We start from the raw sequence: 22,440 nt of genomic DNA, 5'->3' as shown, positions 1-22,440 counted from the left end.
TGCGGTTTGCTGAGAATGACAGGTGACTTTCCCACTGGGGATGAAAGTTGCCCGACAGCCCAGGCCAGTCTCCTGCAGACACACAGCCGCGTGCGCTCTGGCCCATCTGTCTGCTGTCACTGCCACAGAGGGTTCACCTCCACTGCGAGGTGGGTGGAACCTGGAAATTATGTGTAGGGCTTAGCTTATGCTTCTGTGACAGTAGCTCTTAACTGACAGTGATCTGGTTGCCCTGGGATAGCTGACAGTGGATAGCTGACCTATTTTGACATCCTGCTCAAGGAAGTGCGCCTGACATCTTGTTGGGAGAAGCCGGCAAAGCTGCGAAGTGTCTGCAGCCATCCTGCCCGGGTCGTGAACAGCAGACGAGACCCCTTATTCTGCTCAGCAGTATCATTTCACTGTCATCTTGGACAAACTGGTCTTCCCTGAGGGGAGCTGACTCTAACATTAGAAGTCGGAGGACGTGATAGCAGACCAAGTGAGATACCTGTGGCCACGGGCAGGTTACTGGACATTTTGGGGGCCCCCCTTCCTCAGCAGTCAAATGGCCCTGGTACTGCCTACACGGCAGGCCTCTGATCAGGATGGCACTCACTGTGTTCAATGCATAGCAGACCTCCATTAGAAGTCACTGTTATGGAAGCTGGGCGGTGGCGCAGTGGGAGAAGCACACGTGGCGCAAAGTGCAAGGACCAGCGCAAGGATCCTGGTTCGAGCCCCCGGCTCCCCACCTGCAGGGGGGGCCACTTCACAGGCAGTGAAGCAGGTCTGCATGTGTCTGTCTTTCTCTCCCCCTCTCTGTCTTCCCCTCCTCTCTCCTTTTCTCTGTCCTATCTAACAATGACAACAATAACAACAACACCGATAAACAACAAGGGCAACAAAAGGGAAAAAATAGCCTCCAGGAGGAGATGGATTCATAGTGCGAGCACTGGGCCACAGTGATAACCCCAGAGGCAAAAAAAAAAAAAAAAAGAAAAAGAAGTCACTATTATTGCTAGGGATCTGTGTCTCCTACTCTGTCAGTCTCCTTGAGTGTGTGTGTGAAACTGGAAACTCCTCATCTGTCTGAGCTCACCACTCTGGGCCACTTCTTTTCATTCAGAGACAAAGGAAGGGAGGAGAGGGAAGAGAGGGAAGGAGAAGGAGGGAGAGAGTGAGAGGCAGAGAGAGAGATGGAGAGACTGCCACCACAGCAGGAGAACACCTTCTGTTGTCATGACTCTATGAAGACTAAATCCCCCACAAGGTCACTCTTCCTGCCCCCTCCCATTCCCCAAACACATTCTCCTTCCTGATTCTCCACCTCAGTGCACAGTGCCACCAACCTCCTCCTCAGAAGCGGAGTCGGCTCACTCCCGCCCCTCTAGCCCCTGCCCCAGATAATTTCTGGAACCATCCGTTCCACCCCGGTTCCATGGCTGCCAGTTCTTAGCAACATCGCCCCGCCAGATATTTGTCGGGATGCGGCATCATCTAAGTTCATTTCCCACGTCTACGCTCGACCGGACCTGCCAATATACACGGATATCTTCGCCCACCCTGTCCAACGCTTGACGTCTCGTCACCCAATCTGGTCCCCTACGCCTACACTGAACTTCTCTGTTCCAGACTCTTGGAAACAGAGTTGGCAGTCAGCTGAGGTAAAGAACAAACACCTCATCACAGACCCCTGCGAGTGTCAACCCGGCTTTGACCTAGCACGTTATGATCGGGCCCTCCTCAATCGCTATCGAACAGGCCATGGCCGGTGCGCCGCTATGTTCCATCGCTGGGGAGCCAGAGATGACCCGAACTGCCCCTGCGGCTCCAGACAGACTATGACTCACATAGTCAACGACTGCCACCTCTCCAGATTCAAAGGAGGTCTTGAAACTTTACATCAGGCTCAACCTGACGCTGTTGACTGGCTACGGAAGAAGGGCAAACGCTAGAAGAAGAAGAAGTGAGTCAGCCTTCATGGGTGCTTGTGCTGTTTCCCCTGCTTCTCCTTTGCCTTCCCACCTAGTGACCTCTTCATCCAGTCTGAGAATAACTTCCTCCTTGCTCGCTCACTGCCTCCTCTCTTCCCCGCTGGGCTGGCGACTGTCGTCTTGCTCAGGACCCTTCAGTTGCTTCTAAAGTCAGAGTGTCTGTCCGCAGGAAACAGTGCGTCTGTCTCTGCTGCCCCAGCACCCAGCACAGTGACTCAGAATTCTGACAGGTGTCCACGGGGTGTTTTCTGAACACATGCATGAGACAGGTCCCATTCTCTTTGTCTCACAGACAGCACCAAATACTTTCTCCCCCCACCTCTTAAAGTCAAAGTTCAGAGCACCCAGTTACTGGATCTTAAAGTTATTTATTTATGTATTTACTTATGTATGTATTTATTTATTGCCTCCAGGGTTATCACTGGGGCTCAGTACCTGCACTATGAATCCACTGCTCCTGGAGGCCATTTTTCCCATTTGGTTGCCCTTGTTGTTGCTGTTAGTGTTGCCATTGCTATTGTTGCTATTAGATAGGACAGAGAGAAATGGAGAGAGGAGGGGAAGACAGAGAGGGGGAGAGAAAGACAGACACCTGCAGACCTGCTTCACCACCTGTGAAGCGACTCACCTGCAGGTGGGGAGCCGGGGCTCAAGCTGGGATCCTTGTGCTTCACGCCAGGTGCATTAACCTGGTGCGTTGCCACCCGCCCCCACCCCATCAAATACTTTCAAAAGCCTGATTTTCCTTTTACACATTCAGCAGAGCTTAGCCCACTTCCTCACCCACCTCCTCATGCCCCCTGAACATGCTCAGCTCACCCCATGTCTGAGCTGGTGGTGCAGCTTGTCCTGTCTGGAGGACCACAGCAGTTGTCTCCCTGCAGGGCTCCCACGGGGCGCCAGAGGCCTGCCTTCCACATGTGGGCTCGACTGCCAGCCTGGGAGGGGATGCCACAGCCCACCTGCTGGCCCAGTCAGGTGCCTAGATGCCCAGGCATGTCTCCATGTGGAGACAGGAAGAATTCCTGACCAGCCTTCCTTGCAGGCCTCAGGGAGAGGCTTTTCCAGAAACACACTCACAGAGATGTGCGGATAAAGGAGACATGGTGTGTTCTTTGGCAGTAGAGCCTCTGCCACATGTAATCAGAGGCTGGCGGGAGGGTGGAGCTTAGAGTCTCCTGAGGCCTAGACATGTGATCTCTGAGCAGTTTTGAAAACATTTTAATTACAAACCACTGTCGAGTGTAAGTTTACCCACTGGGAGTTGCTCAAGAGTGTTCTGACCCAACAATCAAGTTTGCTCACATCTTCTGTGGCAGCTGCAGACGGAGTAGGGAGTTCTGTGCATTGACGAGGAGGGGGCAAAGCCTGCACGAGGCTTTGGAGGGGACATTCTTTACTCCTCTTATCTGTCAGGCCTTAAAGGTGACTTGCTGGGAAGCACAGGCAGTGTGTCAACACACCAGAGTGTGTCTGGTGGGCCTGGGAAGACCGTGAGAGCTATCTTCCCTCCCCAGCCTCTCTATGGGCTGGAATGTGGAGCCCACTCCCAGAAGCTGGATCAGAGTGCAACTAGCCATGTGGGTTTTCCTCTGAGAAAACGTCAGGATCCGATGTCACCTCCACCTGGCCCTGTCATCTGCAGATGTTCCCACTAACTAACTGAGCCTCCCTATTCCGTTGGTGAAAAGACATGAGAATTCCAACCTCTAGGAAACTTGGATGCTAACCCCCTCTCCATGATTTGAATTTAGTGTTGACACAAGTGATTTAATCCCTGGCAAAATTAGGCAAGAGTGACTGATATCTGGTAGCTTGGGGCCCCAAGTTAGACAGATCTGGGCTTACAAATCTGTTCTACCTCTCACTTGATAAACATCTGAGAAGTACAGCCTTAACTGGAATTAGGTCCAGCCCCATTTAATGAGCTAGTACATGTCAACCCCCAAGACACTGACTAGGATAGTTCTCTCAGCCTCTGTGGGCATCCTGATTGATTCCCTTATTTAGCACCTTCTGTAGATAAGGGCTTACTCAGGCCCCTGACAGTCACATGTGAATAAAGGAGGCAAGACCCTGCCTTGATGGAGTTTACATTCTGGACAGAGAGGCCCACCATGAACTAACAAAGGGAAACAGCCACTGAGGCCCATGATCAACACTGGGCAGAAATGAGCCTGGACATGTGTGAGAGAGGAAGCTGATGTCTGCCCTGAATGGAGGGGGGGGGGCTGGGTATGAAGAGCCGTGGGCCCTGGCGGTGACTCCCTGCTCTGCCTTTTGCTGGCTGCGGGATCACGGACGGATATGACACCGGGGATCTGAATCTGGAGCTGGACACCTGGGGCCAAACGCCCCTCTACCTGGGAAATGATCTTGAACACTCTGCTTTACCCTTCCATGTCACAGTTTGCTAATCTGGGTTTGCTGTGAGCTTTGACTGAGTAAATACCTGGGAAGCACTTCAAGCATCACTCAAGAGTTCCAGAAATGCTGGTGCCATTGAGTCATTTGACCCCTGAGCCTCCGCTTCGCAAGCGTCCCCTGGAGAAAGCAAGGGCCTAACCCTCCGCTGCAGATCTGACACATTGTATCATCAGAGGAGCTTCTCCTTGTCTTCGCCTGTCTTGATGCCAGTGGGATGGACATGCGTGTCCGTGGGTAGGCTGCTGGCTGCTGGTACCATTCTGGGTGGGTTTTCTGGGCTGCGTAGTGTGGACACACAGCATTCATTCTGCCTTTCTGCTTGGATTAAGTTCTCCCCGCCGAACTCACAAGGTGCTGGCAGGGCAGGCGTCTTCTCCCCTGGCTGTGATTGTTCTCCTGTCACTTTCTGCTGTCACTTCCCGCTGCGTTAGCACCTCACCAGGTTGTCAGTGCTGGCCCACCTCTTGCCTCACCTTACTAATCTTCACCGAGCACTTCACTTGTCCAGCCACTTGCTTGGAATGTAAAAGTGACCTAGACATGCCGGAACCACTGAGGTTTCAGGGAAGTCAGAGAGTCTGAAAAGACTATCAAAATTCACCAAGAAATGGAATTGCAGAGGGCTGTATAAATCCCCAGTCTACCCCCTCCCTCTCTTAGACGCTCTGTAGTGGTTTCTGTGGCACAGTGGTTAAAGTCATGAGCTCTGGGGCTGACTGCCTTGGTTTGAATCCTGGCTCTTCCTTTTACTGGCTGCAGCTGTGAAATTAGCAGGACAGGTACGAGTTGTTATGAATAAAGGACTCTTGTTATGAATAAGGGAACACTATCTATTGTTGGAATGTGGTGACCCCAGCAAGACTGAACTCATCGATTTTACACACTCTACCAAACTAAGCAACTAAAACCAAGCAACTGGAGAGACAAAGTGATAAGAAATAGAAACTGGTCTATTTCTGGGTACGGGACTGTTTGTGTATTTCAGCTCTACTCGCCCCAACCCCACATATGGACTAAAACTGGCCTGGGAGTCTTAGCTTTGACTGTATCTAGACTCAGCCTTTCTGAGAAGGCTCTTCTCCGTCACCCTCTTAAAGTAACATGAGGCTCCTCCACACTTTTTTTTTTTTCTTTCTTTTTTCTTTGGTCTTGGTAGAGCTTGTGAAGCCGGTTTTCCCTAAGGGAGGAAAGAGAGGTAGGTAGCCAAGTGGAGAGCCCCAGGCCCTCCGCCAGGACTAGGAAGTCTGTGTACTCGAAGATGGTAGCACCAGAGCCCAAGGGGCAGGAATTCACAGCGGGCCTGCAGAACGGTTCACCTGGAGGGTGTGCAACCCAGCCGTATTCCCTGCTCTGCTGTCCTTTGGCTCCCTCTCCCTCCCTCCCTCCCTCTCTCTCTCTCTCCCTCCCTCCCCCTTTCTGAAAAAGCCATCCCTGAGCAGTGACATTCTGGTAAAGGCAAAATTAAATAAATAACTAACTCCACAGGTCCCCTGTGTTGTTGGAGAGGAGAAGATGGTGTAGGAACCCAGATCCGTTGTGATTTGTCATGTGAAAATGGCCTATGAATTCATTCTGTCTTCCCCCCCTTTTTGTTGCCCTTGTTGTTGTTATCATTGTTGTTGTTATTATTGTTGTTGTTGGATAGGACAGAGAGAAATGGAGAGAGGAGGGGAAGACAGAGAGGGGGAGAGAAAGACAGACACCTGCAGACCTGCTTCACTGCTGCTACGACTGTCTCTCCATGTCCAGTCTCACACATTATAAGCAGGCAGTAAATGGCTCTGAATTTGACTGTTATTACTAGTGTTTCTCCTACCGGGAGGTGTGCGGATACTAACACAGATAAGGCAGAGCTGACACTGTTGATCACCTTGGCATCTTTAGGAAAAGTTCTGGTCTTCCCAGTTGCTGGTCTCCCTAATGCCGCAGGGCGTTCTGATCTGGGCAGGGAGGCCTCCCTAGATTGGAAACCCCCAGCGGCAGCCATCATGGCTTTGGGCCTGTGCTTATAATCTGTAACCAGAGTTTATAATCTAACACCAGAGCGTTCTTTGGGCCAAGGAGCAAAATGTTTGCCAATGAAGCTGCCTTCCGTCACCCAGACGCTGGGGTTGCTGGTTACACATAGGCGCTCACGGGAGGAGAGTCTCCCTCGGGGCACAGAGAGGACGGCAGTGTTTATCAGAGGAAAAAAAAAAATTTTTTTAAATGCTTTTGAAAGCGGCAAGAAGAACAGGATATCTCTCTCCATTTCCTTTTTGCAAATTTCTGAGTTGTGTGTGGCTGTTACCCAGGGGCAGGAGACTGTGTTTATACAGCCAAAGTACAGGAGGTGAGCAGGGCTGTGCCAAGGAGGGGCGAGATTTCACTCCTGACCTGGAGACCTCTCAGACTCCTTCTCAACAGGTCAGCCCCCTCCCAGAGACGTCACAGCCAGACCCTCAGCACGAGCCCTGTGGAAGGGGCTGATGCGAAAGTCTCCCCTGAAGAGCCCCCTCATACCAGCATGTAGGAGGCCCCTAGATTTGACAGCCTCATCCTGTGACTCTGCAGTGAGACAGCTGTTGTCACCCCTCCTACCCCCACGGTAACCCAGCTACAGCCAGGGCCTTCCTGCCTGTGTCCAGATGAGCGAGCAGCTGGTCCCTAGAACCAGGGAGGGTAAAAGTCCCAGCAGGCAGTGCAGTGGTGCATCCCTGGACCAAACTGGGGGCAGCAGGCTTGCTACCAGGAAGACTGCACACACCTCAGTGCCTCTGGGGCCGCCAGCTCTCCTGGGCAAGGCTGGTCCTCCTGGCGCCCAAGCCCACTGCTGTGGTGAGACCTGCTGGAGGGGCTTCCTGAGAATTGAATTGCATGGTCTCTAGTTCTAGCTGCAGCCGGGGAAATGCCCAGGGCCTAGACTGGGCCCCTCTCTGCTCTGACCCCATGCAGGGATGGCCTCACTATCAGACAAACAGTTGAGAGCACAGGCCTTGGACCCACCCCCTTGGCCTGGGTTCAGATCCCAACGTGACCGCTTACACCTTATGTGAGCAGCTCGTGCAGAATTTTTCTTTCTTTTTTTTTTTATTTGTTATTTATTTTCCCTTTTGTTGCCCTTGTTGTTTTATTGTTATTGTAGTTATTATTGTTGTTCTTACTGATGTCGTCGTTGTTGGATAGGACAGAGAGAAATGGAGAGAGGAGGGGAAGACAGAGAGGGGGAGAGACAGACAGACACCTGCAGACCTGCTTCACCGCCTGGGAAGTGACTCCCCTGCAGGTGGGGAGCTGGGGGCTCGAACTGGGATCCTTACGCTGGTCCTTGCGCTTTGCGCCACCTGTGCTTAACCCGCTGCGCTCCCACCCGACCCCCTCGTGGAGAATTTCTAACCTGCTTTTGCTTTTATTTCTGAGCTCAGAATCGGAGGTAGGAAGAATCCTTAGAGCACAATACTGAATTTTTGTTGTTGTTAGACAGGACAGAGAGACAGGGAGTGAAAGACAGACAGACACCTGCAGACCTGATGGTGGGGCGTGGAGGCTCGAACCCTGGCCCTTGCTAGCGTTTTCTGTCCCTGTTTCCTTGTTTGCAAAGTGGAGCTGAGGAGAGCACTGGAGCAGTGCCTGGGCGCGGCAGTGTGGGCCCTGCAGCCATCCTTCTTAGGAAGACAGAGTCTGAGCAAGTGAGCTTTGCAGGGGGATGCTGAGTTACCCTGTGCCAGCAAGCGTGGGCTTTCTGCGCCCATGCCTCGAAGCGACTGCACACAGCACCCCAGGAAACAGGGACAGGGCTCCACAGCGGAAATCAAGCCTCCAGACTGCTGACCCTGGCTCAGCCCCAGACCCCTCGGCGCTCTCCTGGAGACGGAACGCTTTGGCATCCTTGGCACATTCCCTGCCCTCCCTCGTGTGTGCTGGAGGCTGCACAGCCCACAGGCCTCCTCTGGGCTGGTTCAGGGGTCCTAGGATCCTCCCCCCAGCCCCAGCCCTGAGCTTCGGCTGGCGGCCCTTTCTTCCTTCCTCCCGCCTCCCACCCTCAATAAACACGGAGCTGCTTTTTCCCATGAGCTCTTTGTCTGTCCTCTACCGCCAAGCTCATCTATACAACGGACTTCCTGCTGATGTCGGATCATGAATCCACATGGCCTGAGCAAGTGGGTCCTCTGACATCTGTGACACTGTTGGCCTCGGCAGTCCCTAACTCCCCTCGCCTGGGTGGGAACCTGCAGACATAGGCCCAGTGACTTGAACCAAACACGCAGAGCCGGGTGGGAGGTGCCCGTGTGGGAAGTTCACTCACCCATCGACTGTTTATCCAGGCTTCCAGTGCACCAGACGACCTACAGAAAGACAGAGCACATGGGGGGTGTTTTGGGAAGCCCACACTCTGGCCTGGGAATCCGATGCCAGTGGTTCTGACATAGAGAGCTCCAGCCTGGGGAGGTGCTAAGTTCAGAGCCCATAGGCGCAATGCACAGTCTCACTGGAGGCTCACAGAAGGCCCAGAGCTGAATTCTTTTTTTTTTTTTTTTTCTTTTCTTTATTGGGTAATGGTGGTGCTGTTGGGGTTAATGGTTTATAGTTGACAGTAAAATACAGTAGTTTGTACATGTGTGACATGTCTCAGTTTTCTGCATAACAGTCTAACCCCCTCTAGGTCCTCCTCTGCCATCATGTTCTAGGACCTAAACCCCACCCCCACCCCATCCAGAGTCATTTACTTTGATGCAATCCACCAACTCCAGCCCAAGTTCTGCTGAGTGTTTTCCCTTCTGTTTTTATTTTTCAACTTCTCTCTAGGAGTGGGATCATCCCATACTCATCCTTCTGTTTCTGACTTGTCTCATTTAACATGATTCCTTCAAGCTCCATCCAAGATGAAGTGAGATGGTGAAGTCACTATTTTTTACAGCTGAGTATTACTCCATTGTGTATCTAGACCACAACTTGCTCAGCCACTCATCTGTTGTTGGACACCTGGGTTGCTTCCAGGTTTTGGCTGTTACAAATTGTTCTGCCAAGAACATATGGGTACACAGATCTTTTTGGATGGGTGTGCTGGGTTTCTTAAGATCTATCCCCAGGGAAGAATTGCAGGGTCATAGGGTAGATCCACTTCTAGCCTTCTGAGGGTTCTCCACAGGGCTTGGAACAACTGACATTCCCAGCAGCAGTGCAGGAGGGTTCCTTTATCCCCACAGTCTTCCCAGCATTTATTTATTTATTGCTGCTGCTGAGCTGAAATTTAATGAAATGTTTCCCTTACTTGGAAACAAGCCGCCGGCTGGGCGCAGTGGAGAGCCACTCTGGGTCACGTGGTCACAGCCCTTTGCATCCATAGTTTTTGCACCATCAGTGGGCAGACCGGGGGAGTCCTCCTTGCTCCTGTGCCCTGGCACAGAGCAGCCGAGGTTTGGAGCTCTTGTCAGAACTCCGAGTTCGCATGTTAATCATAACAAGTGTGTTCTGAGAGAACCGGCCTGGCCCCTGCCAGCAAGCCTTCCCTCCTGTCTTGATAACATCTGCACCAAATTTTCTCCCTTTTTATAATTAGGCCTGTTGGTCTTTGCTTTGACTCTCAATTAGTGTGACTTGCGTCTCTGAAATCCTGGCCTGAAGTATGTACCAGGCGGTGGGGAATTGGTGCTTTTGGGTTTAGCTGGGAGGGTCAGAAACAGTCAGTACACCAGCTACTGTTTGCAGGGCAGGCGTGGCAGCCCCCCCTTGGCTGGTGGGAGAGGGAGCTCCAGCCTGATAGAATACAGGAGAACTCCCCACCTTCCTTTCCTGCCCCTCACCCCACATCCTCTCACCCCTACTCCCTCCCTGCAGAGTGACAGAGCTCAGCAAACAGGAAAAGATGCACTAACTGCAAAGACATTGGGTGATTCCTGGCTGAAGCCCAAGCAAACCCACAAGTGTGGGTTTGGAGTCTTGCTTTGAAATGCCCGTCATGGTCTGGCTATGTCCGAGCCGAGGAGCTGTTTGGGGTGTGAGATAAGGAGTCTGAGCTGGGCTTGTGGGGAGCTGACTCTCTCCCATGGACTCCAGTCAGAAAGGAAGCCAGAGGGCCTTGCACTCTGCCGCGCCCCCCCCCCCCCCACACACACACACCCCAGAGTCCCTGGGGCAAGCTGTATCTCAGGGATGATTTCATTTCCCTTAATTGGCTTTCCACAAATTCCCTGGAAGTTTCCAGCCATGAGCCACGCTGATTGTGGTGTGGGAGCTTCTGATATGCTTGTTTGTACTTTCTCTCTGGGACCCTGGAGGCCCCAGATGAGTGATATCTGGATGATGGAATATTTGTGAGAGGAAGGGGAATGCGTTTTTTCAGAGATAAAGTTTTGATCACTAAACTGAGAGAAGCTTCCAGCTGTTGCCTCTGCAGGGTTGAGCAGTGGGGTGTGGGCACAAAGCCCCCCTCTAATCTTACTGAAGGGCTCTGGTCATTTAGGTGAACTCTTGCTTAGAGTTAATTTTTTTTTCCTCCAGGGTTATTGCTGGGCTCAGTGCCTGCACCATGAATCCACCACTCCTGGAGGCCATTTTTTCCCCCTTTTGTTGTAGCCTCGTTGTGGTTAACTATTATTGCCATTGTTGATGTCGTTCGTTGTAGGATAGGACAGAGAGAAATGGAGAGAGGAGGGGAAGACAGAGAGGGGGAGAGAAAGACAGACACCTGCAGACCTGCTTCACCGCCTGGGAAGCGACTCCTGTGCAGGTGGGGAGCCAGGGGCTGGATCCGGGATCCTTACGCCAGTCATTGAGCTTTGCACCACCTTGCGCCACCTGTGTTTAACCCGCTGAGCTACTGCCTGACTCCCATGATGTATGTACTTATTACTAATGCAAATGACCGCACCATTCCTATAGGAACCTAACAACTCTCCAAGTCTGGGAGAAAGAAGCTTTTGTGTGACTTTTTTTTTTTTTTTAAAGTTTTTTTTTTTTAATTTTCCCTTTTGTTGCCCTTGTTTAAGATTATTGTGGTTATTGATATCATTGTTGTTGGATAGGACAGAATGAAATGGAGAGAGGAGGGGAAGACAGAGAGGGGGAGAGAAAGACAGACACCTGCAGACCTGCTTCACCACCTGGGAAGCGACTCCCCTGCAGGTGGGGAGCTTGGGGCTCGAACCGGGATCCTTATGTTGGTCCCTGCGCTTTGCGTTGTGTCTTTTTTATTGTTGCTGTAGTTATTATTTTTGTTATTGATGTCATCGTTGTTAGATAGGACAGAGAGAAATGGAGAGAGGAGGGGAAGACAGAGAGGGGGAGAGAAAGACAGACACCTGCAGACCTGCTTCACTGCCTGGGAAGCGACTCCCCTGCAGGTGGGAGTCCTGACGCCCGGTCCTTGCGCTTGGCGCCACCTGCGCTTAACCCGCTGCACTACTGCCCGACCCCCTAGAGTTAATTATTAATGGGAGCGAGGGAGAGAGACACAGAGAGAGAAAGAGAGAGAGAGAGACAGACAGACAGACCAGGGGCTGCTTAGCCTCAGAAAGTCTTTCGGTGCTTGGAGACGGTCTGGGTGTTGTGCAGGGCTGCCTCTAGCTCTCTCAGCCAGAATGTCACACTCCCCTCTGCTCTCAGCCAACATCAGCGCTTTCCATAAATCTGTTGGTTCAGAAGGGCTTTCGCCGCATATAACCGGCTGAGTCATTATTCCACATCTGGCTCCAGACTAACTTCCATCTCGTCTCTCTTCTGTTCTTCCGCTCCTGCCCTTCGAAGTGGCCTCTTGTCTCCTCTTTCTCTCTGAGTAGACGGTCCCCTCTGCTGAAGTCTTTTTGTCTATGTATTCTTGGCAAGCCGGCTCACTGCAGCATGGCGGCCTCCGGAGCGAGACTGCCTAACTTGAGTCCCGGTTCTGTCCATTTCACACTGAAACCATGACCAGCTACCCTCGCGGCCTCCATTTTCCATTTGTCTGTTTGCTTGAAAGAAATGTGTGTTGAGACCATCGATCTATTCTTTAATTGGTTTTGACTCTTATTGCTGAGTTTGAAAATTCTTAATATAGGGGGCCAGGCAGTGGTACATCTGGTTAACTTCACACATTACAAGTGCACAAGGACCTGGGTTCAAACCCTTTGTCCCCACCTGAAGGGAGAAAGCTTCACAAGCGGTGAAGCAGGGCTGCAGGTGTCTCTTTGTCTCTCTCCCTATCTCCCCTTCCCCTCTCCATTTCTGATAGTCTCTATCCAATAATAAATAAATAAATATCATTAAAAATACCTTTAAAAACAAATAAAATAGGGAGTCGGGCAGTAGCACAGCAGGTTAAGTGCATGTGGTGCAAAGCGCAAGGACCAGCAGAAGGATCCCGGTTCGAGCCTCCGGCTCCCCACCTGCAGGGGAGTCGCTTCCCAGGCGGTGAAGCAGGTCTACAGGTGTCTATCTTTCTCTCCCCCTCTCTGTCTTCCCCTCCTCTCTCCATTTCTCTCTGTCCTATCCAACAACGATGACATCAATAACAACAACAAAATAACTACAACAACAATAAAAAAAAACCCCAAGGGTAACAAAAAGGGAAAATAAGTATAAAAAAATAAAGATAAATAAAATACTTTATATATTTTTTATAGCTAGCCTCTTATCAGACATGCAATCTGCAGACAGCTTCTTTCATTGACACACTGTCCTTTAGCTTTCTTGATAGTGTCCTTTGAAACACAAAACATTTTCATGTTGATGAAGTCCAATTTATTTACTTCTCCTTTTGTCTCTTGTGATTTTGGCGTTATCTCTTAGGGACCATTGCCTGTTGCACGGTTACAAAGACATACCATAAAAGTGATCGTCTTGGAGGCCAGGTGGTGGTGCACCTGGCTGAGCGCACGTTAGGATGCTCGCGGACCCAGGTTTGAGCCCCTGGTCCCCACCTGCAGGGGAATAGCTTTGCAAGTCATGAAGCAGGGCTGCAGGGGTCTCTTTCTCTCTCCCTCTCTATCTCCCCCATCCCCTTCGATTTCTGAATGTTTCTATCCAATAAGTAAAGATAAAAAAATTTTTTTTAAATGATTGTATTGTCCAAAATACTCTGTGAAAAAAGTAGTCAGCCCATTTCACAGATAAGGAAGGGGGTCAGGGGATTGGGCGGTAGTGCAGCAGGTTAAGCGCAGGTGGTGCAAAGCCCAAGGACCGGCATAAGGATTCCAGTTCAAGCCCCCCCGGCTCCCCACCCGCAGGGGAGTTGCTTCACAGGCGCTGAAGCAGGTCTGCAGGTGTCTGTCTTTCTCTCCCCCTCTCTGTCTTCCCCTCCTCTCTCCATTTCTCTCTGTCCTATCCAACAACAACGACAACAATAAAACAACAAGGGCAACAAAAGGGGGGGGAAGTGAATTAAAAAAAATAAATAAATAGAGGAAGGGAGTCAAATGCCAGGACTGGCATTTAAGCCTGGTTCCGTTTGGCTCTGAACCTCACTTTTTCTTTCTGTGTCTTCCGCCTCCAAGTTCCTTTCCCTGTTCATCCCTCATGGGGCTCTGCACAGGTTTTGCTGTAGGACAGGCTATGAATAACAAGGTTGGTGAGTGGCAGACCTCACAGGTACCCAGTTGGCACCTGCTAGTTGATCTGGGTGAATGAGGTGTTGTGACCTGGTTGTACTGCTGCACTGATGTTTGCGTCGCCCTTACCTCTCCCCTCTGCAGTGTCTGGTCATCGGAGGAGGGCCCTGCGGCTTGCGCACCGCCATTGAACTCGCCTACCTGGGAGCCAAAGTCGTCGTCGTGGAGAAGAGGGACACCTTCTCCCGGAACAATGTGCTGCACCTCTGGCCTTTCACCATCCATGACCTGCGGGGTCTGGGAGCCAAGAAATTCTATGGGAAGTTCTGTGCTGGCTCTATCGACCATATCAGTGAGTGACGCTAATGGCAGACACGTTTGACAGATGCTGCACCAGGTGCCCTAGATCTAAAGAGAGAGAGAGAGGGAGAGAGAAAGAGAGAGAGAGAGAAAGAGAGAAAAAGAAAGAGAGAGAGAGGACATTGTGATGAGGTTTATCCAGAAAGGGAGAGAGAGAGAGAGAGGACATTGTGATGAGGTTTATCCAGAAAGTGAGAGAGAGAGAGAGAGAGAGAGAGAGAGGACATTGTGATGAGGTTTATCCAGAAAGAGAGAGGAAGGACATTGTGATGAGGTTTATCCGGAAAGGGAGGGAAGGAGGGGCCCTGGATCCCAGGTCTTATGCTGTCCCTGATGCTTAGACAGGACATAGTGGATGCCAGGTCCCCCTCTCTGATGTCACGCAAGCCTGGATCTACCCCGGCAGTAAGCATCAGTGTAGATCAGCTAGGGCCCAAAGAGTTGAGCAGAATCTGGTCCTGTATCTGTCTTGTCCATTTCCCATGGGAGTCGAATCATATGCCTTACCTGGCATATGATCCTTGCCAGGATCGCCAAGAGAAAGCCAAGCTCCCAATGTGCTTAGTACTGTGCCCGGCACATAGTAGGCCTTCAGGAGAGGCTCTGCACCCAGTGGTGTGCAGTGGCCAGAAGCAGCCAGGGTCCCCGGACTTGAGAGTTCAGAGCCCCAGTCTCAGCCCCTGGGTGGGAGGGGAGCTGTGCTGCTCTGGGCCAGAACTGATGGGCAGAGGGTGTGGGAGTTGGGTGGGAGTGACTGGGGCCAATTACCAGCCACATGGGGTATAATGTAGTCAGATGCAGAAGAACTTGCCAGCCATGGTCCCAGAGTTAATTCCCGCTGTGGGATGAGAAAATTCCAGGAGTTCCATGGAAAGGAATTTGAATCTGCCGAGGAAACTATAGTGTCAGCTTTCAGGCTCTTGTCTACCACCCACACACGAGTGGACACCCATGCAGGACATGCGCATTGGGTGTTTTTCTCACCAAGCCCTTGGTCACCAGCTGGTTGTCTTGAAGGCCCTGGGTCTCAGACTGCCTTTCAAGTCAGCAGCACCTCTCTGTCCTGTGGGTGGAGCTCTGTCCCATTACCCTCCAGGCCTGGCAGTATCCCAGCATGTAGACATATAGCAGGACTCTGGAACTGAGATTCAAACATTCAGAGCTATTGCGGTCCGGGTCAGCTCTGATAACGCCAAAAGTCAGGAGGACTTGACTGAGTGCCTACAATGTCCCGGAATAAAATAGATGAAGAACCTGGGAATAAGAGTCAAGACCAGGCCCCCATGGAGAAGATTCAGTGTGGTGCATGGCATTCCTTTTTTTTTTTCCTGCCTCCACGGTTATCGCTGGGACTTGGTGCCAGCGTTACAAATCCACTGCTCTGGTGGCCTTTTTATTGAATAGGACAGAGAAATTGAGAGAGCAGGGAGGGCATGAGGGAGAAAGAGAGAGAGGGAGAGAGACCTAAAGCCCTGCTTCACTGCTTGTGAAGTGTCCCCCACTACAGGTAGGGAGCTGGGAGCTTGAACCCCGGTCCTTGTGCTTAGTACTATGTGCACTTAACTGGGTACAGCACTGCCTGAGCCTCTGTGCATGGCATTCTTTAAGGCCCTTTTAAATACCCCCCTTCTCGTCCTCATCCTCTTCCTCCTTCTAAATTTATTTTATAAAACACATAGCCCAGTTCAAGCAGGAAATACCCGAGTGGCAGAAAGATAAAGCCTTCATCATCATTGTCATTGTCTAGAAACTGGAGCACAGTCTTAGGAGCAGACGGACTGGAGCCAGATTCTAGTTTTACTACCGTCTCCTGCAGCAAGACACTTAGCCTCACTGAGCTTTACTTTCTGCTCTGTAAAATGGCAGCGCTTACTCCAAAGGGCCAATAGGAGAGTTCAGCAAGAAAACAGAGTCCTTGGCACAAGGTGAGCGGTCGGCAAGGATCTGTGTTGGTGTACGGCTGTGCTCAGAGGCCGATCCCACACACACGCGCACACATCCAGGCACACGACGCACAGAGGGGCTGGAGGGCCGGTCTGGTGTGGCCGCTGAGAGCACACCCTCTTCTCCCCTTCTCCCTAACAGGTATTCGTCAGCTACAGCTCATCCTCTTCAAGGTGGCCCTCATGCTGGGAGTGGAGATCCACGTGAATGTGGAGTTTGTGAAGGTGTTGGAGCCTCCTGAAGATCAAGAAAATCAAAGTATAGTATAATTTGCTTTTTTAAAAAAAGATTTTTTAAATTTCTTTTTTATTTTCAATGTTTTTTTTTAAAAATGCTATAGTTATTGATGTCGTTGTTGTTGGATAGGACAGAGAGAAATGGAGAGAGGAGGGGAAGACAGAGGGGGAGAGAAAGACAGACACCTGCAGACCTGCTTCACCACCTGTGAAGCGACCCCCCTGCAGGTGGGGAGCCAGGGGCTCAAACCGGGATCCTTCTGCTGGTCCTTGAGCTTTGCACCACGTTCGATTAACGTGCTGTGCTACCGCCCGACTCCCACAGTTTGCTTTTATGTCTCAAAATTGGATTTCTGCAAAATGTCTATTAGATGTGTGACCCTCAGGGTGCTTCTGGAGGAGTTGTTCTTGCTGGAAGCTCTAGGGCTTAATTCCATGGGAAGATCTTTTATTATCGGTGCCCATCACGAAGGTCAGGTCTTTAGCTGCAGGGAACTCATTAGTAAGCCCTCAAGTCTACGATTTGGTTACCTAGTCACCAGGAGGTAGGACTTTGGCAAAGGAAATTTAATCAGTAAGCAGGAAAGAACAACAGGCTTGGTTGCTTGAGGAAGTTCATACATATGCTCTTCAAATTGTGTGTGTGTGTGTGTGTGTGTGTGTGTGTGTGTGTGTGTGCGCACTTGAGGGGGTGGGAGAGGGAGAGGGAGAGGAGACACAGATATGGGGTAATCCAGATCTCAGATCTCATATATACAAGGCATGTTCTCTACTTCTGTGCCACCTCCTTGGCCCTTATATAGTATTTAAAAGTCTCTTTTTTTTTTCTGGTGTATCATACCAGAGTAAAGGACTCTGGGGTGGAGGGGAGTGTTCAGGTCCTGGAACAGGATGGTGGAGGAGGACCTAGATGGGGGGTTAGAGTGTTATGTGGAAAACTGAGAAATATTACACATGGACCAACTGCTGTATTTTACTATTGACTGTAAATCTTCAATCCCCTGAATAAAGTAAAAAAACAAAAAACCTCCCATTTTAAAAGGCAAGTGTTCTAGAGAAAATATGAAATTGCTCATGATATTGTTTGGTGTACAATAAAGTTTTATTGAAGCAGTTTACAGCCTGGTAGTACCCCCAGCCTGGTAGTAAGATGGGTGGCTGCCTGGGCAGGACTTTTCAGTGTGGGACCATCTAACTATGGACAGTCAGAAAGTCTAACGTGAAGCTTGCATCTCTGTTTCCTCCTGTTTCCCTCTGCCTGGACTACTTGAAAGCTGAGGGGATGCTTTGGCTAGATCTAGTATAGGACCATGCCCATCATTTAGTCTTAAGGCCTGTGGGCCAGAGCCGGTCCTGCCTAAACAGCCAGGTTTCACCCGAGGCAGGCTCCGTAAAAGGGCTGCATAGTGCACCGCAGGGCTCCTGGAACACAACCTGAAGCTGACTGTTTGCATCATGCCTCCCCCCCACATACCCTGTACGGTCAGTGTGGGGGAAAGGAAGGCAGGCACTAAGGAATTGGGGGGGTATGTGGAGGAGAACTTGGTGGAGTCCACTAAGAGAAATAAGGTTGAAAATCATTAAGAAGGCCAAGGGTAGCGAGCCTAACAGTTATGCAAAGATACTTCTCATGCCCGAGGCTCCAGAGTCCCAGGTTCAGTCCCCGCACTATCACTGACCAAAGCTGAGCAGTGCTCTGGTAAAAAAAAGAAAAGAAAAATCATTAAGGATAGACTTTCAGGTCTTCTTAAATAATAAAAAATAAATTAAAAAAAAAAAAACAGTGCAGCGGGTTAAGCGCACGTGGCGCAAGGACCTGCGTAAGGATCCCAGTTCAAGTCCCCGGCTCCCCACCTGCTGGGGAGTCGCTTCACAGGCGGTGAAGCAGGTCTGCAGGTGTCTATCTTTCTCTCCCCCTCTCTGTCTTCCCCTCCTCTCTCCATTTCTCTCTGTCCTATCCAACAACAATGACGACATCAATAATAACAACAATAATAACTACAACAATAAAGCAACAAGGGCAACGAAAGGGGATAAATAAATAAATAAATAAATAAATAAATATAAAAGAAAAAAATATTTAAAAAAAAACAACCAGCGATGGAGTAGGTTGCTGGGTCACCTTATCCTGAACCGGACTGTGTGAGTGCAGCCAGAAAGGCTCAAAGTTCAAGGCTGAGTTAGGGCAGCTCTGGGATTCCCTCAGAAGCCGGGTCTGGGGTGTGTGTGTGTGTGTGTGTGTGTGAGAGTGTGTGTGTGAGTGTGTGTGTGTATGTGTGTGTGTGTGTGTGTGTGTGTGTGTGTACTTGGTGGCGATGTTCTTTTCTCGTGGCCAAAACAGAGGGATACAAGTCAGCTCATCCTATTTTTCTACTTGGCAGAAATCGGCTGGCGGGCAGAATTTCTCCCTGCAGACCACACTCTGTCGGAGTTTGAGTTTGATGTCATCATCGGCGCTGATGGCCGTAGGAACACCTTGGAAGGTGAAGGCTCTTCTTTTTGCAGGGCTGAGGATGGGACAGACGTGGGAAGGTGTGTCGGGAAGGAGAGAGACAAGGGAAGGACGCAGGTGCCCCCAGCGGCGGGGGTCTTGGTAGAAGGCTGACGGCCCTGACACATCTAGAGGACAGTCATTTTTAATTTTTTAATTTAATTTTATTTTTTATCTCTAGGGCTATCGATGGGATGCAGTGCCTGCACCACAAATCCACTGCTCCTGGTAGCCATTGTGTTTTTCCATTTTTATTGGATAGGACAGAGAGAAATTGATAGGGGAGGGGAAAATAGAGAGGGAGAGAGAAAGATAGAAACACCTGCAGACCTATTTCACCACTTGTGAAGCGACTCCTGCGCAGGTAGGGAAACGGGGCCTTGAACCGGGATCTTTGTGCTTCATGCTATGTGTGTTTAACCTGGTGCATCAGCACCCGGCCCCGAGAACAGTCATTTAATTCTCTCTGAACCGTGGTTTTCCCAACTAGAAAAATGTGGATACTAGAAAGCCCCTGAGAACATTGTTACAAGGCTATGAAAGAACTTGTATATGGAAACAAAAAAAGAAAAGAAAAAGTCTTCTAAATGTGAAGTACTTTGACAAATCAGAGGAGAACACCAACACTGATCGGACACCTGCCCGTGTGCGAGCCACGGTGCTCCGCTTGTTCACATACGGGAATCACCTTTTTATTTTTTATTTTTTATTTAAGAAAGGAGACATTAACAAAACCGTAGGATAGGAGGGGTACAATTCCACACAATTCCCACCACCCGATCTCCATATCCCATTCCCTCCCCTGATAGCTTTCCCATTCTCCATCCCTCTGGGAGCATGGACCCAGGGTCATTGAGGGTTGCAGAAGGTGGAAGGTCTGGCTTCTGTAATTGCTTCCCCGCTGAACATGGGTGTTGACAGGTGGATCCATACTCCCAGCCTACCTCTCTCTTTCCCTAGTGGGGCAGGGCTCTGGGGAAGCTGAGCTCCAGGACACATTGGTGGGGGTCGTCTGTCCAGGGAAGTCTGGCTGGCATCATGCTAGCATCTGGAACCTGGTGTCTGACAAGAGAGTTAACATACAAAGCCAAACAAATTGTTGAACAATCATGGACCTAAAGGCTGGGATAGTGCAGATGAAGTCTTGGGGGGTACTCACTGCAGTTTTAAATAATTGACGCACAGGTAAGTTGTGTACTCCAGAGGGAGAAGTCGTCTCCTTTCATATGTTTGAGTTCACTCACTCAGTGGCCTTAGGAAGCTCAGTAGGAAGTTGTGTTTGTCGAAGGTCAAGGTGCAAAACTCCAGGTTCTCTTGAGTCCTGGAGCTGGAAGTAGGATGTTTCCATCACCTGCACCACCAAGCAGTGGCCTGTGGGTTGCACTAACCTGCACTGATTTTGTTCATTTAAGACCAGAAGCCATAAAGTGCTGCCCCGTGGCATCTCTTAGACTGGAGACAAGTGTGTGTTAGGGTAGAAAGAAATCACTGTGTGTACCCCTTCTTGGTTCTGCAGAGATAGAGGCAGGTTGATAAGAGAAAAAGTCAAGAGAGATTTTTTTTAAAAAAAATTTATTTATTTACTTCCTTTTGTTGCCCTTGTTGTTGTAGCCTTGTTGTGGTTATTGTTGCTGTTGATGTCATTCTCTGTTGGATAGGACAGAGAGAAATGGAGAGAGGAGGGGAAGACAGAGAGGAGGAGAGAAAGACAGACACCTGCAGACCTGCTTCACCGCCTGTGAAGCGACTCCCCTGCAGGCGGGGAGCCGGGGGCTTGAACTGGGATCTTTGTGCCAGTCCTTGCTTTTTGCGCCACATGCGCTTAACCCGCTGCGCTACCGCCCGACCCCCTCTGTCTGTTTGTTGTTGTTGTTGTCCTCTAGAGATTTAGAACTCTGGATTCGCCAGCCTAGCCTGTGAGGCAGATGGGGATAGCTTTCTCCACAGTCTGCCCCACCCCCTCTGGTTTTTACACCAGATCCAGATGAAGACCCACCTTCCCCTCTTGTCTTCATGTAGGATTCAGAAGGAAAGAATTCCGCGGGAAGCTGGCCATTGCAATCACTGCCAACTTCATCAACAGAAACAGCACTGCGGAGGCCAAGGTGGAGGAGATTAGCGGAGTGGCTTTCATCTTCAATCAGAAGTTTTTCCAGGACCTTAAGGAAGAAACAGGTGGGACCCTCTCCTTACTCCAGAGCTGGCCCCCGGTGCACACATCTCAAGTGTCCAGTGATAAAGAGGAAGCGGGAATGTCTCCTTAGGATAACAATGGTCAGGATTTCTTCAAGGACAAGAGAGATTCAAATAACATATTGAACGAGAGAGAAAGTAATACACACGAGAGCACCACCCTGACTTGGGGTGTGCCGGGGACTGTGCCCGGGCCATGTGTAGATGAGCCACTTCTTGTCTCTGGATGTTGTCCATAAACACAGATGACCATTTTCCTTGTGACATTCTCAGCCTTTTGATCATGTGAATGGCTAGAAACATCTGGGGACACTCTCCTAACCTCAGGTATGGATCCCTCAGACATTTCTCCTTCTTAAGTCAGTGTCACCACACTGGACCTACCTTGAGGGTTCTTTTTAAAATCGCAAGATGCCCACGATGCCTGTCAGCAGTAACCATTAGGAAACTTAAATATGGGGGCTGGGTGGTAGCGCAGCAGGTTAAGCGCATGTGGCGCAAAGCGCAAGGACCGATGTAAGGACCCCGGTTCGAGCCCCCGGCTCCCCACCTGCAGGGGAGTTGCTTCACTGGCAGTGAAGCAGGTCTGCAGGTGTCTGTCTTTCTCTCCCCCTCTCTGTCTTCCCCTCCTCTCTCCATTTCTCTCTGTCCTATCCAACAACAACAACAACAATAATATTAACAACGATAGACAACAAGGGCAACAAAAGGGAAAAATAGCCTCCAGGAGCAGTGGATTTGTAGTGCAGGCCCCGAGCCCCAGCAATAACCCTGGAGGCAAAAAAAAAAAAAAAGAAAAAGAAAAAAAGAAAGAAAGAAACTTAAATACATACATAGATATTGAGGTGGGGGAGAGGTTTATTATTTCCAATACCTGTAAATGTTATAGCCCACTGGGCCACAGGGAGGTCCTGGCTAGAGGGAGAACGTGAAAGCAGAAATAATAGTTGACCCATATCTGCAACCTTTGGGGAGCAGAAGGTGGGAGGTCTGGCTTCTGTCACTGCTTCTCCGCTGGACATGGGTGTTGACAGGTGGATCCACACCCCCAGCCTGTCTCTGTCTTTCTCTAGTGGGGCAGGGCTCTGAAGTGGTAAGGTTCCAAGACGCATTAGTGAGGTCGTCTACAAGAGCATACTCTTGACTAGTAAATGTGATTCAAGCCTGGGAAGTTAATTCACAGGTAGGAAGAGACAGAGATGCCAGAAACAAAAGGGGGGGGTGGCTAACAAGGAGGTGAGGAAGAACCTAGCCAGTTTAAACTGGCCTGATATCTAAGTCAGCCAGAATCAGTAAAACCAAAGGCAGTC

General features: G+C 50.3%; 1 protein-coding gene across 8 annotated transcripts in view; it reads left to right on the top strand.

Annotated features, from left to right (window-relative positions):
• Positions 1–22,440, top strand: part of MICAL2 (microtubule associated monooxygenase, calponin and LIM domain containing 2) — a 153,879-nt gene that overhangs the window by 76,067 nt on the left and 55,372 nt on the right. For all 8 annotated transcript variants that reach the window (XR_009545679.1, XR_009545680.1, XM_060177161.1 and 5 more), the window contains exons 4-7: positions 14,051–14,258; positions 16,352–16,468; positions 18,828–18,929; positions 20,957–21,112. Coding sequence is in view for 6 of the 8 variants with exons in the window: in XM_060177161.1 (XP_060033144.1) it covers positions 14,051–14,258; positions 16,352–16,468; positions 18,828–18,929; positions 20,957–21,112 (583 nt within the window). In the remaining 2 variants the exon portion in view is untranslated. The remainder of the gene's footprint in view (positions 1–14,050; positions 14,259–16,351; positions 16,469–18,827; positions 18,930–20,956; positions 21,113–22,440) is intronic.

Source organism: Erinaceus europaeus, chromosome 17 (genome assembly GCF_950295315.1).
Source record: "Erinaceus europaeus chromosome 17, mEriEur2.1, whole genome shotgun sequence".
In the NCBI taxonomy this organism is placed as follows: Eukaryota; Metazoa; Chordata; class Mammalia; order Eulipotyphla; family Erinaceidae; genus Erinaceus; species Erinaceus europaeus.
Note: the sequence above shows the minus strand (reverse complement) of the source record. Positions and strands in the feature narration are given on the sequence as shown.